The following is a 17977-nucleotide window of genomic DNA, read 5'->3' on the forward strand; positions in this document are numbered from 1 at the left end:
CCCCCAGGACAGAGAGAAACTGCCGACTCTGAAGGTGGTCCGAGACCTCCCCTGGCCCACTGCCAACTCTGAAGGTGGTCCGAGACCTCCCCTGGCCCTAAGGAGCACCTGAGCCCAAGGACCGGGGGACCCTTCACAGCTGAGCCCGTCCATTTACACATTGAAAGGAGCTTACTGTTGAGATGGATTTATTTTAAATAGGGGCCAAGTGACAACCCAAGTGCAGGTCCCTTCTGTACCCCATTCCCAATCCCCGCCCTTCGTTCATGATGAGGCTGTGACTTGAGGAAATGGACTGTGGCGCCTTGTCACGGCCCCCCCCAGAGCCGCTGTGGCTCACAGGCCTGTTCAGGGAGCTCGGCAGCAGGGGCCTCTCACATTTGCCTTCCTGGTGGCTTCTCCGTGTGGCCACCCAGCAAAATAAATGCTCCCGGGACCACAGGAGGCCTGGCCAGGGTCTGACGGAGATAAAGGGTGGCCCGGGGTCGGGGTCACCCAAGCAGCTTCCAGGCGAGAGCCTGGTTTGGGAGCGTGCAACCCACAGTTTGCAAGGGGCCCGTGGCCAGCTGTGCCCCTGGGAGAAGGACCGTGTGGCGTCCTGTGCAGCATCTGGAACTGGCTGGCGCCTTGGAGTCCCTAGTCTAGGATGGGATCCTGGGGCCAGGGGTTCCAAGGTTCCTCCCAGCTCTGAGGCTAAGGAAGCCGGTTCCTTCGTCACCCCCAGCAGGTGGGGGGTGCACTCTGCCCTCCCCCAAAGCTGCGTCTCCATTCCTGGGAACCCGAGACCCGCTGTGCGCTGCCCCCTGCCCCGTGTAGGAATCACGGACTTGGACTGGGCCCCAGCTCTGGGCACTTAGCCCCCCTTCGCTTGGCTCCCAGGGCCTGCAGCGTGCCCCTTCCACCCGGAGCCTCTGTCCCTCCCTGCCAGCCCTACCTGGTCCCTGAGCAGCACTCCATGCTGTTGGAGAGGCAGGAATCCAGAGCTGGAGGGAGGGGTCAATGAATGCAATCTGCCTTTGCATCAAGACAAGTAATGACCAAGGGCCTCCCTCCGTGGGGACCTCTCCCATCCCCTACCTCTGTCCCTGCTGCCTTCCCTGTGCCCCTCTGCATCTAGGGAGCCTCGGCCCTCGCCCTGTGAGATAAGAGTTCTGACTCCCTTACAGATATAGAAGCAGGTTCAAAGGGCAAAGTGACTTGTCACTGTCTCCCAGGGGTATGTGACAGTCTTTCCCCATTAGCTCAGCCTGAGGGGTAGAAAGGCCCGAGGAACCCAGGGCTGGGAGGCCTGGAGGTCCGTGGGTGCCTTGTTCCCCAGTGGTCAAGAACAAGCCCTCCTCTTGTGTGGACATCCCTGGTGCCAAGCTCAGTGCCTGGCACAAATGTGGGTTGAAATGAACCTAAACAGCCTACATCGTGGATCCCACACAGATCGGGGCAAGATGGGAGGCCTGGGGGTCGGGGTGGGGGGCTAGACTGAGCATTCTTTGAAGAAGTAGGTATTGCTAGGTGAGGCTGCACATTTCTGTGATTCCAGCAACTTGGGAGGCTGAGGCAGGAGGATGGCAATTCAAGGCCAGCCTCGACAACTTAGTGAGACCTTGTGTCAAAAATAAAGTGTGTGGTGCAGTGTTTGCCCAGCATGCACAGGGCCCTGGGGTCAGTCACCAACACTTAAACAAATAAAGGAAAAAGAAGAAGTAGTGGGCACTCAGGGGCCTCCTTAGGTCAGAGGCTGTGACGTCAAGCTTGGCCTGCTGCTGTCAGAGAGTCCGAGAAGCAAAGGGAAACAGGATCTCGGGAGAGGCCTGCAGGTGGGCTCCAGAGATGTGGTGTCCTGTGTGGTGACCAGGAGCCACGTGGACAGTTTAACTGTTAGGTAAAGGTAAAAATTCATTTCCTCGCCTGCACAGGCCGCGTCTCGGCTTCTTGGTGGCCACCTGCGGGCAGTGGCAGGTGGACTGGGCAGAACCGCTGTAGAGCGTCCCCAGGGTGCTCAAGTTCTAGGGCACGTGCTGGATGAGACACGGCCCGGGAGTGAGGCCAGGGCAGGGAGGTGGGATCGGGGTGCAGCCAGGCCCCTCAAGAGCCTCCAGCCTCCGTGGGCTCCAGGAAGCAAGGACTCCAGGGTGGGCAGCAGGTGGGGGTTCTGCCTCGCTGGCCTGACCGTCCCTCTTTGTCCTCCCAGGTGGCTCTCCTACCTCCTGCTCTTCATCCTGGACCTGGTCATCTGCTTCATCGCCTGCCTGGGACTGGCCAAGCGCTCCAAGTGTCTCCTGGCCTCGTGAGTAGCCCTGTCCGTGGGCCTGGGACAAAGAGCTGGGCCAGGTGCCACTAGCAGAGAGAGGCCAGGGCCTGGCTGGGCCCAGCCGGGGGGCAGGGGGTGGGGATAGCGCACAGGGGCTCCCTGTGGGTCCCCTCCCTTGTGGGTCTGATTGTGGGGCAGCTGGAAGAGCGCAGGCCCAAGCCCAGCACCCGTCCTCTCTGTCCAGTGTCCCCTCCTAGCTGCCGTCTCTGCTGGGTCCCTTGGGCCCCATGAGGCTGTCCAGCACTCGCAGGGCTGTGGCTGCGTGGGGTAGCAGCTAGAAAGAAGGGGGCTGGAAACAGGGTGCACGCTGTCACAGGGGACCCCGCCTGCCACCCTGCAGGACCCATGCCCCTGCCTCTCTCTAGGACGCTGTGCTGCGGGGTGCTGGCGCTGCTCCTCAGCTGGGCCTCCCTGGCCGCCGACTCGGCCGCCGCAGTGGTGAGTGGGGCAGCGGGGAGGGGTCTCTCTGGTGCTGGGTCCTGTTGAGAACCCCCAGGCCGGGCCAGCTTCCTGCCCTAGGCCCTCCCCTAGCATCCCAGAATCTCAGGACGAGAGGACAGGAGGGAAGAAGGGTGGGCACTTAGGGACAGAGCCAGGACAGGACGGACGCCAGTGCTTGTGAGGCTCGTGGTGGCCGGTGGCTTCTGTGTGGGTGTGAGGAGCTAACCAGGTCGGGGGTCTCTAGCTCAGGCTGGAGGGACCTGCTCCCCTGGGCCTGGGGAATGTGGGGCTGTGGCTCGAAAACCTGCATATTTCCTGGTCCCTCAAGATGTCATTAAATCAGGGGCTCCTATGAAGGTACGTCTGGACTTTGATGGACCCGACAGCTGTGTGCACACTCCTGTGTGTGTGTGTGTGTGTGTGTGTGTGTGTGTGTGTGTGTGTGTGCCTGTGTGGACACAGATGCTGGAGGGGTGGCAGGGACCAGAGGATTTCACGGGACCCCTCCCTGAGTCCAGGGCCTCAGATGAAGGCCCTGAGACCTTGGCGTCCTGCCCCGGGTTGTGATGGACGCCCCCAGCCCACGCTTACACCAGGTTCAGAGTCTCAGGGACTGCCCAGTAGCTCTGGCCGTGGGCACTTGGCCTCCACGAGGCCCACCCAATCAATGGCCCCTGGTGCCACTTGACTCTGCATCTTGTGGGAAGGAAGTGGGCACCTCCTGTCTCCCCCTCCTCCGTGCCATGGCCACATCCCCAGGACTGGGGCAGAAAAGGCCAGTGTGGTCTAAAGCTCCCCTGTGGAGCCGAGAGGGCTGTAAACAGAGCCGAGGGAGCCCCCGGGCCAGAGTGACCGGCACAGCTGCCTGGCAGCGTCTGAGAGCAAGCACAGGGAGGCCTCCCGGGCAGGCCTCCGGGGTCCGGCCCCCCACCCGGGGCTGCGTCTGCCTCTGGAAGCACCGGGGACTTCCAGCTTGCCACCACCAGCTGCCCCTTAGGAGCTGGCCCCCTCCCAGGGGGCTTCTCTCACCCACTCCCTGGGCAGGGGACCCCCAGGGATTGATTTCAGCTCACAGCCGGGTGCCCTGGAATGCCAGGGACTGGGAGCACTGCCATGTCCCTAATTCCATTAGTCAGGCCCTTGTGCCAGGGGGGAGGGGGAGGGGGCTGAGGCCCTGCTGAAAGGGCCTTTGATGGCCGGGGATGCTGCCGCATTTTAATAGGAAGAGGAGCAAGGAGGAGCAGGGGGCCGCTGGCTGTCAAGGGGTCATTGTGCTGAGCTTTGTGTGGCCTCTGCTGCCACCCTGCTCCCCGAGGCCTGTTTTGAGAGTCTCTGGGCCAGAGGACTGATACTGCCACCCTTCCCCCACCTTCCCCAGCAAGGCCCTCATAGGACAGGCCGCTGGGCCAGGAATGACGCTCTCGGCTGGGCACAGTGGCGCAGGCCTGTACTCCCAGCAGCTCGGGAGGCTGAGGCAGGAGGCTCAAAGCCAGCCTCGGCAACTTAGCAGGACCCTGTCTCAAAATGAAAGATAAAAAGGGCTGGAATGTGGCTCAGTGGTAGAGCACCCCTGGGTTCAGTCCCTGGTACCAAAGAGGGAAAAGGAGAAGACAAGAAACGATGCCCTCAGATGCCAAGAGAGGAGGGTAGTGGGAGCTGGGGCTGCGCCGAGCCTCCAGGCCCCTGACCCAACCTCACCCCCCGACCCTCCTGACCAGAGGGTGTTAGGAGGTGCCGTTCAGACAGAGGAGAGGAAACCCCCAGAAGAAGGAAGGAGTGGGCCACTGAGCAGTGTGGCGGGGCTCTGTAGTCAGAGGCGTGTGGCCCTGGAGCCCCCAGCCTGTGCCACGTCCCCCTTCACCCCTCCCAGCAGTGGAACCTCAGGAAAGTCTCTGCGTGCCTCGGTTTCCCCGGGAATAACATGGAGAGGGTTCCAGTGCCCAGCTGGGAGGGCGGGGGAGGCAAAGATGAGGGGTAAATCCAGGGGGTTCTTGGTCAGTGTTCCCGGGTCCTGGCAGCTCCTCCCGCCACCCCGTCTGTGCCAGGCGCCCCTCCCTCTCCCCTGCCCTTCCTCCTCCTCCTTCCCCACTGTGGGAGTGCTGTACACACTCACACACGAGCACACACACCTGTGCACACAGACACGCTCACACACGTGCACACACTCGTGGGCTCCTCACAGCCACACTCGGCACGCCACCCTGGCTAAGCCGGCCCCCCGGAGCGGGACTGGAGTAGCCAAGGGTCTAAAGCCCAGGTGTGCCAGCTTTTCATCACTGTGACCAAAATGCCTGGCCGGAGCAACTGGTGGCTTCGGAGGTCTCCGTCTGGGGCTGGCCAGCCCCATCTCTGGCTCAGGGTGAGGCTGAGCATCGGAGCAGAGGAAAGCTGCTTCCTTGGAGGTGGCCAGAAAGCAGGGAAAGAGGAGGAGGAACCTGGGGACAGCCTATAACCCCCAAAGGCACGCCCCAGCCACCCACTCCAGCCACGCCCAGCTGCCTGCCCCCCAGGACAGAAGTCCTTTCAGATCATCAACTGGCTCAACTGACCAATTAGGTCGAGACTCTCAGAATCTACTCACCTCACCCCTGAATAGTCCTGAGTTAGCACAGGAGCTTGGGGGACATCTCGTATCCAACACAACAGCAGCCCCGGCCCTGAGGGAAGGAGCCACGTCCCTGCTGGAGCCTCAGCTGGGGCCCTCCTGTCCCTCCCTCCCTCCCTCCCCTGGGATCCCCGGATCCCCTGACCTGTAGACCTCCGGGTACAGCTTCCGGTGCCGGTTCTGCTGGTTCCTAGTAGGTACTCGCCACCTCTGACCCAGCGAGTGAGGGTCCTGCAGTGTGGCACCTCAAGGCAGTGGCCCCCGAAGCACGACAGGGTGCCTGGCACTGCGGGCGTCTGCAGGGGTCCCTGCTCAGGAGCATGCACCAGGCCAGGGGTTGGTGCCTCCGAGGGGGCTACAGGACTGGAACTTGCCCTGGCTGCTCTGAAAGTGGGGGCTCCCTTCCCCCAAAGTCCACAGCACCCCGGCTGGATCTGAGGGGCTTGGCTCAGAGGATGGCATCCGTGCCACCACCCCTCCTAGGGCCTGTGCCTGCGCCACACAGCCACACAGGTCTGTGGCCACCTAGCTGGGCCGTGCTACAGGACCAGGTCCCCAGCTTGTCCTGACGCCCAGCCCCTGGTCCTTCCTGCCCCCTGTCTCATCAGTGAGGACCTGTCCCTGAAGGCTCTAGGATGGATGATCTGTTACCTACTCCTTAGGGAGCCTCCCCGGAGCTGGTAGGGCTTGATGACAGTGATAAAGGTAAACTGAGATGAGCACATGAGGCCGGGGTGCAGGGAGCTCCCCCACGCCCTGCAGCTGCCCCCCGGCCCAGGGGCACCTGACCCCCTGAGCCTCAAAGAGGCATGAGCAGTCCCGTGCCAGGTCACTTTCCAGAACCCCCCGTACACACTCGTAAGGTGCAGTTACCGTCCCCAGGTGACAGATGGTGCAGCCGCAGCTCAGGAGGAATAAGTAACCCGGCCAGGAAACGGCCAGGGAAGGGTGGGGCAGGGACTGAACCCCGGAACCTGCTCCCACTGTTCTGCTCTCCCTGGGAATGGCCGAGGGTCCCAGCGACTGACCTTCCTCCGCTCCCTCCCATCTCTCCCTGACCCAGGGCACCAGTGACTTCTGTGTGGCTCCTGACACCTTCATCCTGAACAACACGCAGGGCCACATCAGCACAGGTAATGCGCGCTCCCGGACCTCTGCCACTGGGGCCTCTCTGGACACTCAGGCCGGGCCCATGTGGCCAGCCACGCCGTGTCTCTGCTGAACCTCTTTCAGCCCTGTCATCACCCAACCTCTCCTGCCCCAGACTTCAGGTCCACTTGGACCTCAGGGCCTTTTTCTAGAAACTGGGAGCGTGGGTGGGGAGGGAGGCCCAGCTCACGCACTGAGGGTGGTCGAGGGCTTGGTCCTTTGCAAGCTGCCTGTCACCAGTGTCATTGCCTTGCAGAGGTGACGCGCTACTACCTGTACTGCGGTCAGAGTGTAAGCAGCCCCTTCCAGCAGGTACGGCCACCCAGACACACCCTCACCCTACCACAGCCCCTCCGTCCCCTCCCTCCCTCTAGAACCCTAGCCCCACCACCGACTGGGAGGCTAGGAGGCTGGGAGGCCGGGCCTCACTCTGGTCCTTGTGTAGCTGCCTGAGGGGGCTGTGCCCTTGGTCTGTGTGTTCAGATCTGGGTTGCTCATGCACTCCCCTCCTCTGGGGTGCTGTTACCCCGCAGTGCTGGTCAGGGTGAGAATTCCTCATAGGCTCCCAGGCTAGGCCCATGTGCTGGTCTGAGGACCGCATCTGAGAAGCAGGAAGTAGGACTGTGTAGGTCTCAAGAGGCCAGAGGAATGGGTGGGGGGGACTCCTGCAAGCCAGAGGGCCTGTAGTGATGACCACAGGGAACAGCTGACCAGATGGCTGGGAATGGGAACCCTGGGGAACTGCCACCCCCAAATGGACCAGGGTCCCCAACATTCTACAGCCTACCCGGTCCCACCTCTTATCCCTAGCCCCTGCATCTTGAGTGTAAGCAGCCTCTTCCAGCAGACACGGCCCACCTGGAAACCTGTGCCTTGGCAGGAGCGTCTAGTGGGCAGTGGGGGGCTACAGGGGCTGTGGAGGCTTCTGGGAAATGGAGCCTCATGGGGGCTGTGCTCTCTCCGCCCAGGCGCTGACCACCTTCCAGCGCTCGCTGACCACCATGCAGATCCAGGTGGTGGGGCTGCTGCAGTTTGCCGTGCCCCTCTTCCCCACGGCGGAGGTAAGGCCGCGCCGCCCACAGCACCCGTGCTGGAAGAGGGGAGCCGGGTGGCCCCCACCGCCCTTGCCCGCCACACTCCCCCCGAGCCCCAGGCCGGCTCTGAGTGTGCCCCGCTCTGCCTCCCCCCAGCAGCTCGGGGGCCTTGTGTTTGGGTCTGTGAGCCCACGCCCTTCCCTGCCTCTCTCCCCCGCCTGCTCCAGAAAGATCTCCTGGGGATCCAGCTCCTGCTGAACATGTCGGAGACCAGCCTTCACCAGCTGACCGCCATGTTGGATTGCCGAGGGTTGCACAAGGTGCTCGGGTGACCTCGGGGTACACGGGGGGTACGGGCCGCTCCCCCCAACCAGGTCTCCCAGAGAAGCCCATGGAGGCCCAGGAGAGAGACTCCCTGGACCCCCAGCTAGGCAGTGGGAGGGGAAGAGGTGCGGCTCCTTTGTTCTGTGGCTGAGACGGGGTGGCTCAGTGGGGGGTACTGGGGGCGGGGTGTCAGGGGTGTGAGGGACTAGGACAAGAACAAAGGGACCCCAAATCCTTAAAACCCCAGACTCGGCAGGAGCCACGCTGCTCTCCTGGAGGCAGAACACGCAGGGCCGGCCCGTACCTTACCCTCATTTCTCGCTTTTCCAACGAGCTCCTGTCTGTACTCTAAAGAAAGGTGGTGGGGACAGGAGTAGGAGGGTCGCCCAGCTTAGAACTCTGGGGCCCTGGCCACTGAAGAAGGCAGTTCTCCCTTATCCTGACTCCCGGCCGTCTGGGAACCCATCTTCCTGGGCTGCAAGTGCTTGTCCTAATCTCATGGCCAGCGACATCTTTCTAAGAAGTTGGAATGTCGGTGGAGGGGGTAGCCGGGCACTGTGGCACCCCCCTGTCACCCCAGCCACTCCAGAGGCTGGGGCAAGAGGGTAGCACGTTCAAGGGCAGCCTCAGCAACTTAGCAAGGCCCCATCTAACAATAAAAAGGACGGGGATCAGCACAGTGGTGAAGCACTCCTGGGTTCAACCCCAAATCGAAAATAAAAACAAAAAAAATAATAATTACAGGGAACACACTGGAAATATACCAGTGGCCCCCACCCCCACCCCCAAGCATTGAGCCAATGCGTGTGATCCTCTTCTGTGGATTTAGAGCCAGTAAGCAGAATAACTGTCACAGCTGCCATTGATTAAGTACTCAGCCCTGTTGCGTGCACTGTGTAGCCATATGTCATTTATCCTCACAAGGGTCTTCCACAGATACTTCCCCAGGACACGATCTAGATTCGGAGACTAGACTGTGCCTGGGTGTGGAAGGGAGGGGGAGGGTGGGTGCCCGAGGGAGCTTGCCATCTGGCCTCGGGTGACAGAGGGACTACACGTGCTGAAGTAGCTTCTTGAAGATACCGAGCTGGCAAGTCAGAGACTTGGCTTTGGGACCCTGGCCGTGTGACTTTGGAGCTAAGAGCATGGGAGTCACCCTGTGCCCGTTCTCCCTCCCCTGACATCCAGCACCTCAGCAAGGCCCAGCGAGGACACGCTCAGGCGAACCCTGGATCTGCCCACTCTGTCTTCACAGCTTCCCCAGGGTGCAGGCAGTCCTGGTCCCCTGGGTGACAGGCAGGACCCATCTGTTCCCCAGGAAGGCAGAGCACCCCTCAGCTTCCTCTGGCCCCTTACCACCCAGACCTTCCACACTAGCAGCCAGAGGTCCTTTTGAAAATGAGTCCATTAGCTCCATCCACCCCCAGACCCTCCGGTGACCTCCACTTGCCTCGGGGTAAGACCCAGCCTCCTCTCCCGCTGGCCAGCCTGTGCCTTGGCCTTGTCTCCTAAGACGCACTCCTCCTGCCCTCCTGGCCCCTGTTGTGCCTCCCCACAACCCCCTGGTGGTTCAGAGCCAGCTCTCTGGTGCCCGGAAGGCGGTAGGTGCCCAGGAGGCTGCCTTGTGCTGACTCCAAACCAGGGAACCTTTAATGACAGTAAGAGATGTCTTCGGCCAGAAGCCCAGAGTCCAGGCTGAGAAAGGGCTTCCAAAGAAGGGCGTGGGCCGCAGGTCTTGCTGGCTCCTTCCCTCTGCAACCTCTTGCCCACCTGCCCCTCCCCAGGACTACCTGGACGCCCTCACCGGCATCTGCTATGATGGCATGGAGGGCTTGCTGTACCTCGGCCTCTTCTCCCTCCTGGGCACCCTGACCTTCTCCACCCTCATCTGTGCGGGACCACGGGCCTGGAAGCACCTCTCCTCCAGGTGGGCTGCCAGAAAAGGGGGGCTTCCTGCTGACCGGGGGCCCCTGGGGGAGCAGAGGAGAGCTGATCACCTGACCAGCAAGGCCGTCGAGGGCCCGCACACCGACTGGCTTCCTGTAGGAAGGCTCGCGGGCCTAGGGCAGCCTGGCACCCCTTGCTTCCCCTCTTCTTCAGTAGGACTCTGCAAAGTGGGGTGCTGAGATGTGGGTGTGCAGGGAGGACCTGCAGTCAGCATGGTGGGCTGCCTAGGGAGGAGGACCTGGATTTGGGAGGGGCGGAGTGATCTGTGTGAGGCAGGGCTGAGGATCACGCTTGTGTCTGTCTCGGGGATAGAAGTGGGGGAACGTCCTGGGTGGGAAGAGCAGAACAGGCCTCTGGCCTCAATTCCACGTGTTGTTCTAGGGACAGAGACTACAACGACATCGATGACGACGACCCCTTTAACCCCCAAGCTCGGCGCATCGCAGCCCACAACCCGCCGAGGGGGCAGCTGCACAGCTTCTGCAGCTACAGCAGCGGCCTGGGTAGCCAGAGCAGCCTGCAACCCCCCGCCCAGGCCGTGTCCAACGCGCCCGTCTCCGAGTACATGTAGGCAGGCTCGGGGCCAGCCCTGCCCATCCCTGGAGGGCAGCTGGGTCTGGGGGGAGGGGTCATCAAAGGCCAGCTGTGGTCCCCCAGCTGCAGCCACAGAACACCCGGTGGCAAGCATCTAGCTGCCCGTGTGACTTGGGGGGAGCCCTGACAAATGTGCAGCCGCGGCCCCTTGGCAGGCCCCAGGCGCCATGCTGCCCGCTCCGGACCCCACGGCTCCCGGAGGGCTCGCTGCCTTATTTGCCCACCCACGCTCCCGCCACTGTGCCCATTTCTGCACACCCAGGGGACCCTCCTAGAAACCCGCAGCCCTCCCCCCACGAAGACCCTGCTCAGCCCCCTCTTGTCCCCCAGGAACCAGGCCATGCTCTTTGGTGGGAACCCACGCTACGAGAACGTGCCGCTGATCGGGAGAGGCTCCCCCCCGCCCACGGTAAGTGCCCTCAGCCGCACAGTCACTCTGCCCTTGTTGGGGACATAATGACAAAATGCCCTGGCGACCCAGCGAGCACTCCCCACAGAGGCAGACAAGGAGGAAACCATCTGGTTATGGAATGAGCATTGGACCCGCCCCCGACAGGCTGCCCGAGAGACTGCAGCCAGGGAAGTCGGGCCCTTTCCTGTGGCTGGGGGGGCTCGGCCTGTTGCACCCCTGTCCTCTGGATAAATGGGACCTGTCCTTAAGTAAGAGGTCACACTGCACCACCCATCCCTCTGGCCCGTCCGGAATCTCTGGTGGTTGGGTGGATGTTAGGTGATGGCCTTCACCGTAGGAAGAATCACCTTCCTCGTATCTTTGGCGGTCACGGAATACCAGCGCGGAGGCAGGGCCTCAGTCAAGCTCTGCGGAGCAGAGACACCGCCTTCGCTGTGTGACCTTCCCCAGGGGCGGCTCTCAGGCCCTCAAGGAGCCGCTCCTCCACCCCTGCACAGTAAGCCTGGCCAGAGGGCTGGTGGTGAGGCTCAGGGGTTGAGCACTTGCCTAGCATGCCTGAGGCCCTGGGTTCCATCCCCAGCAGAAATGATTTAAGTAAGTTTTCCAAAGAAAATACTCCAAGAAGAGCCCCGTGCAGTGGCAGACGTCCGTAAACCAAGCCGAGGCAGGAGAATCCTGGTCCAAGGCCAGCATAAGCAGCTTAGTGAGACCCTGTCTCAAAATGAAAGGGTTGGTCGGGTGCCGTGGCACATGCCTGTGATCCCAGCAGCTCGGGAGGCTGAGGCAGGAGGATCATGAGTTCAAACCAGCCTCAGCATAAGGGAAGCGCTAAGCAAAAGTGGCTCGGTGGTTGGGTGCCCCTGAGTCCAATCCCTGGTATCCAAAAATAAATAAATAAAAGGGCTGGGGGTGTAGCTCAGTAGTAACATCCTCCCCAGTATCACACACACAAAAAGAAAAAAAGAAAGGAGGAGGAGGAAATGGCTCGAGAGGACCTTCTCTTCCTTTTGCAGCAGGGAAAGTTACAGGAGTTTTCCTTTTTACATCTGTTTCTCCTCGGCCCTAGCCTCTGGGTGGCCCTGGGCTGGAGGGTGGGTCTGTTGTGGTGCCATGTGTGGGAGGCCGATGCCAGGCAGCCTCTTCACTCCGTCAGGACTGTGCCCACCCTGTGCAGCCAGCAGGAGCAGTGCCAGGCAGGAGCCCCAGCTGTGCAGGGTGGGCAGCGGAGAAGGGAGCGCTCTGCCACTTCTCAGGGAGCATCTGCAGGTCACAGGGCCACTGCCCTGGGCACAGCATAGGCTCCCGGGCCAAGGGCCTGCCTTGGAATCCTAACTCTTGCTTGTGGCCTCTGTGACCTTGGACCAGGACAGTGCCTTCAGGTGCCTCGGTTTCTCCGTGTGTAGAAGGGAGATGGTGGTCACAGACCCCTGTGAGGGTGCTCTGTCTCCAATGACCCCTAAGACTGGCCGGCCCCTGCCTGCTCCTTCCAGTCAGCAGCACTTCCTCCCCGCCCTCGTCGACAGAGGTGTGGCCTTAGGAGAAAGGCCCAGGTCGGGTGGCTGCGGGACGGTGGGCCAGAGAATCTGGAGGCAGGGTCTGCCTTCCCTTGACCCGGGAGGCGTCCTGCCTGCCCCACCCAGGGAGTCTGGAAGGGGATCAGAAACTGGTGCAGTAGGCACTGGGAACCAGGTACCTGGGCTAGGGAGGGAGAGCCAGGAAGCAGGTGGGCGAGGTGTGGGTGCCCTGCCCTCCACCAGCCTTCCCCACCCTGCTGTCTGCCCAGAGCACCACCAGCTATCTGCCTTCTTTTGTTCTTGTTTTTGCCTTTTTTTTTACAGGGGATTGAGCCCAGGGTCACTTTACCAATGAGCTAAGTCCCCAACATTTTTTTTTTTTTTGAGACGGGGGTCTCATTAAGTTGCTTAGGGCCTCGCTGAGTTGATAAAGCTGGCCTTGAACTTGCGGCCCTCCTGCCTCGGCCTCCTCAATCACTGGGATCACAGGCGGGCACCATGGTCCCTGGCTCATCTGCTGTCCTTTTTAAGCAGCTTTCCAACAGCATCAGACCCTGCCTCGTTTTGTTTTCTCCCCGGGGCTCAGGGGAGTGAACTAGTTGAAGCCTGTACTTAGAGTAAGCACCTTTTTTTTTTATTTATTTAAAATTTTTAATGTTTTAGAATTTTTATTTATCTATTCCTGTGCAAGCCGTCTACCCTTGAGCTCCACCTCCAACAGCCCAGAGTCAGCACCTGGCTTCTCTCCGAATCAGAAGCCTCCTGGATCCCTTCTGCCACCAGCGGCTAGGCCCCAGGGATTCAGATTGACTTTAATATTAATCTAAGCAAAACATGATTAGGGGAAATCTGCTGCCATGGAAAAGGAACTACCTGGAGCCTTGTGACACCCAATGAAAAGATTCTCAGGTTAAAGACCAGGCCCCTCCCCCTGCCCCCAGCAGAGGCAGATAAGAACTGGCTTTAATGCAGGACTCAAGGACAGAATCGGCCTCCCCCAGACCAAGCCTGCCCAGAGACCCTCAGTGCTTTGGCGCCACCAAGCTCAGCCCTGCAAGGGGCAGAGGACATGGCTAAGGACCCCGCTGGCCCCAGCATGGAGGGTTTCCCCAATGTGGCACAACTGAGTGGGGGTGTGGCTCAGTGGTGGAATCGGACACACCCCCACCCCCAGTGCTGAGCTCCCTATCAGGGACAGCCAGAGGGTTTCCCTGGCTGGCCGACACCCAGAAAGGCCATCTGGAAGGTACAGCCTGTTCCTCCACTGGAAATGTGTCTTCCCCCAGCTCTGCCTTCAGGGAACCCCTCCTCCCAGGCACTGCTTCCTGGACCTGATGGACAAAAACGGCCCAGGACAGTCCATCCAAAGCACAGCCTTACAACAAATTGAGTTAAAGATCCGTGGCTTTGTTTGTGGTTCTAGAATTGGACAGCACCGCATTCCGTAAATAGAAGGAGTGTTCCACTGAGCCCAGCCAGGGAGGGGCTTCTTGTTTGTTTGTTTATTGTTTTGGTGATGCTGGGGATAAACCCAGGGCCTCGCCCAAGCTAAACCACATGCTTTACCTCTGAGCTGCTCCCCAGCCCCCAGGAGGCTGATTTTATAGACAATGAAAGGTTAAAGAAAGCAGCAACAAGGAACAAAAAGTGGATTGGTCACCGGGCACAGTGGTGCACGCATGTAATCCCAGCAGCTCAGGAGGCTGAGACAGGAGGATTGTGGGTTCAAAGCCAGCTCAGCAACTCAGCAATTGCTAAGCAACTCAGTGAGACCCTGTCTCTAAATAAAATACAAAATAGGACTGGGGATGTGGCTCAGTGGTTGAGTGTCCCTGAGTTCAAGCCCCCCATAACCCCCCCCCCAAAAAAAAGTGCATTGATCATTTCAAAGTTATCTTCCCTTAAGACTAGAATGGAGTGAGAACAATAGAGATCACTGATTGCTTAATGCCAGGTCACAGCGCTGGGGATCAAGCCCAGGGCCTTGTGCATGCTAGGCAACCACAGGCCCAGCCCCCGGGTCACTTTTTATAAAGATTAAAGGGGAGGGAACTTAATGATCATGCTGGTGGAAACTGACCTGCTTAGGAGGACACTCAGTCTTATTCTCCCGATATCTCTCAAGATCAGATAAACAGCTTAGCTTTGGTTTGGTGGATTGAGACTCTAGGTCAAGTGTAGCTGCGTCTCATGGGGACCCTCCTAGAAGTTCTGTCCAAAGCAAAATACTGCTTTAAGGGGATCGTCCTACGAAGGAGCATCAGAGTCACCCAAGGGGACTGGTTGAAACAGACCGTGGGCCCACACTGCCTCGGATCCAGGAAATCTGGGGCGGGCCCAGGCTCCCAGGCAGAGCTGATGGGCTGGCCTGGAGACAGCGGTGGAGGACCCGGGCTCTGGGCCTTGCTGCCTCAGCACTGTGGAGGGGCAGGGTCATCCTCTGTGGTGGGCTGTCCTGTGCATTGTAGGGTACGTAGCAGCATCCCTGGCCTCTATCCGCTGGGTGCCAGTAGCACCCCAGCCCCCAGCTGTGACGATCAGAACCTCCCCAGACATTGTCAGAAGCCCTGGGAGGCAAAGCCACCTGTCATGGAGACTCACTGGGCTGCAGAGCCTCTGCCCTCTCCTCCCAGACACCAGCCCAAGTGGTAGAAGTATTCAGTCCCCTCTGGGGTGAATGGCCCGCACCTCCAAAGCTTCCCCAGGCCAGGAGACAGAGCACGCGGCCCTTGCTCAGGGCGGCAGAGCAGCAGCACCCATAAGCTCATTAGAAATGTGGGACCTCAAGTCTCGCGGACAAGGTCCCCAGGTGCTTTGGGCTCAGGGCGTGGTGTGAGAAGCCCTGTCTCTGCTGCCTGAGGAGTGACTAAGTGCTGCTGAGCTCACCCTGTACCAGGGTCACTACTTCTCCATGTTGGAATTGCCAGAAGAGCACTTTGGAAGTCGCGGGGGGTGTGCATCCGTCTATTTATTTTTTTGCAGTGCTGGGGATCTAACCCAGGTCGTCACGCATGCTAGGCAAGCGCTCCACCGCTAAGCTACACCCCCAGCCCACTGATGTCACTTTAAAAGCCACCGTGTGCAGGGTCTTGCCTGGTGTCATTTCATCCTCTCTGTCAGAGCATGGTGTGTTCGAGGCTGGAGCAAGACACCCTGAGGGACAGGGGACAGAAGGCATCACCAGGCACAAAGCCCGCCCTAGTCACTCTCAGATCCCTCAGCCCCTCAATGACTTGTGATTGAAACTCCCTGCCCGGCTGGCCTGGCTTTCCCCCTCTGCAAGCACCTGGCCCGTGGGTCTCCATGGGGGTTGGTTCTAGGACCTTGAGGACACCCAAATCTGAGGATGCTCAAGTCCCTGATGCAAAATGATGTGGCATTTGCCGGCAGCCCACACAATCCTCCGGGATCCGTCAGCCCATCTCCTGATCACTCTTAATTCCTCATACAATGCAAATGCTGCATAAATAGCTGGTGTCCTGTACTGTTTAGGAAATAACAAGAAAGGGTCTGCCCATGTTCAGTGCAGAGGGTTTTTTAAAAAAACACCTTGTCTGAGGTGGGTGGAAGGAATCTGTGGGGCCACAGGATACGGGGACGGGGTGGGTGGCGGTGGGCTCTACGGTGCCCCGTTCACAGTGACAAGCTGTGCCCTGCCCGCCCCTCTCTCCCACAGTACTCTCCCAGCATGAGGGCCACCTACATGTCCGTGGCGGATGAGCACCTGAGGCACTATGGGAGTGAGTTTCCAGCCTAGCGGCTGGACGTGGACTTCCCTCCTCCTCCCAGCTGGGTTTTAACGAGTGCGAATACCAGCGAGTTCCTTCTATGGAGACCAAAGGCACCTGGAGGCTCGCAGCCTCCTGTGGCCGCAGAGGCGAGGCTGAGACTCCTGACCAAAGCCCTGGATGGACAGAAGGCCCCCGACTGGGCCAGCCTCTCTCCTGCCTTGCTGTGCACCCCAGAACACCCCAGGGCCTGGCCATCGTTCCTGAGCCCCAAGCCTGGTTCGGCCCATCCTGACGTCCCTCCAGCCAGGCTGGGGGAGCTGCGTAAGAAGGGGGTCGCCTCCGTCTGCGCTGGCCTCTGGGCTGTGTCCTCTTGCCCCCCCACCCCCCCCAGACTCTGTCTCCTGTTAGCAAGGCCAGAAGCCCAGGCAGCTACACTCTTGTCCTTTGTTCTTCGTTTCCCAGCAGGGGCCAGTGGGAGGGCTGGATCAAGAGATGTGCTTAGGGGCAGTGGTGTCCCTGGGACCAGAACACTGTCCACGTTCCCAGGGCCACAGACTTCCTGAGCCCAGAGGCACTGGGTCAGAGCAGAGGGGGAGGCTGGCGGCCTTGGGTGCACACAGGAGAGAAAGCTGTCGTGTGCTGCCGTGTCTGGCCTCCGCTGCCCACCTCCGCCCAGGAGTGGGTGCTGCAGACAGGGACCGGGGTGTGCAGGCACCTTGAAAGCATCTTCACTCTTTTGTGCAGTGTTTTTTTAAAATGTTGATGATCCAAAGAATCACGACTCAGCACGTCCAGTTCCTAGGCTAGGTTCAGGGCGAGCTCCTTACAGATTCTGTGCCAGACACGTCAGGTTTCCCTGGCACTGGCCAGTGCTTTACAGACCTGGAGGGCAGGAGAGGGCGGGCTTTTCAATAAAAGAAAGGTCAGTGAGACTTCCGGTCCTGAGCTGCTGTCAGGGGGCATCTGGAGGCCCCGTGAGAGGGGAGAGCCCACAGGAAAAGCAGTGGGGTCCCCCATTCTGGGGACAACTGGCACCCAAGAAGCTGTCACTTCCCTTTGGTCCTGGAGCAGGTTTGTCATCAGGCAGAGTGCCACTATCCTGGCTTCATGTGACCACAGGCTGTTCCCACCTCCCTGTCCCCACCCCAGTGTCTGAGACCCCGACCTGCTGGTGGTGAAGGAAGGAAATGGCGCTGGCCAGGAGGGAAGGATGACCCCTATCCTGCCCACCCAGGGACCAGGTGGGGTCTTTGGTGCTCCCACCCTCCTGCCCAGCACTGGGCCCCGGGGCCTCCACACCAAAGCGGGACCACAGCTAACAGCTCAGGACGAGGGCTCTGCTGCCATCTGGGAAGAGCCACTTTGGCCTCACAAACCGCCAGCCGAGCGCTCCTCAGCCCCCGGGCAGCTGGGGCCTCTGTGACTCACCTGCGTTAACCTGTGCATACCTCGAACGCCATCCGATGCCCACATCGAGTGCAGCTAGGCGCACCGACCTCGAGGTGTTGCTTCTAACCTGTTCTTGGTAACCTGAGGGTTGTTTTTAATGCATGTAAACTAAACTAAACTTCCTGGGGGTTGCCGCGGGAGCCAGGTGGGCAGACCCTCACCTGACACATGCACCCTCACCTGGAGAGGAATAAACCACTGTTCTAACCTGTGCGGCCTCTGACTTCCTCCCTGCGGGACCGGGGAGCATGGAGCCGCCCCTCCCACAGGCTCCTGCGCATGGCAGGGGCTTCCCGGTGGCTTCCAGAGATTTGAAAGGGGGCTCTGAAGGTCATGGGCCCCTCAAGGTCTCTAGCTGCTCCTACAGGACCAAGGACAGCCCTTGTTTTCTGCCCCAGTCTTTCTCCAAAGTTCCCCTAAAGCTCATTCTCGTCAGCCGTAAGCAGTATTTATCGATGACTCAAGGTGC

General features: G+C 60.3%; 1 protein-coding gene across 3 annotated transcripts in view; it reads left to right on the top strand.

Moving 5' to 3' along the window:
• Positions 1–17707, top strand: part of Ttyh2 (tweety family member 2) — a 35290-nt gene extending 17583 nt beyond the window's left edge. For all 3 annotated transcript variants that reach the window (XM_026411713.2, XM_026411714.2, XM_026411715.2), the window contains 10 exons: positions 2189–2284; positions 2674–2746; positions 6418–6487; positions 6760–6815; positions 7472–7564; positions 7765–7857; positions 9646–9788; positions 10190–10375; positions 10733–10811; positions 16005–17707. In XM_026411713.2, coding sequence (XP_026267498.2) covers positions 2189–2284; positions 2674–2746; positions 6418–6487; positions 6760–6815; positions 7472–7564; positions 7765–7857; positions 9646–9788; positions 10190–10375; positions 10733–10811; positions 16005–16085 — 970 coding nt within the window. In that variant the 3' untranslated portion in view covers positions 16086–17707. The remainder of the gene's footprint in view (positions 1–2188; positions 2285–2673; positions 2747–6417; positions 6488–6759; positions 6816–7471; positions 7565–7764; positions 7858–9645; positions 9789–10189; positions 10376–10732; positions 10812–16004) is intronic.
• The last annotated feature ends 270 nt before the right edge of the window (positions 17708–17977 follow it).

This window comes from Urocitellus parryii, chromosome 7 (assembly GCF_045843805.1).
Source record: "Urocitellus parryii isolate mUroPar1 chromosome 7, mUroPar1.hap1, whole genome shotgun sequence".
NCBI classification, from domain to species: domain Eukaryota; kingdom Metazoa; phylum Chordata; class Mammalia; order Rodentia; family Sciuridae; genus Urocitellus; species Urocitellus parryii.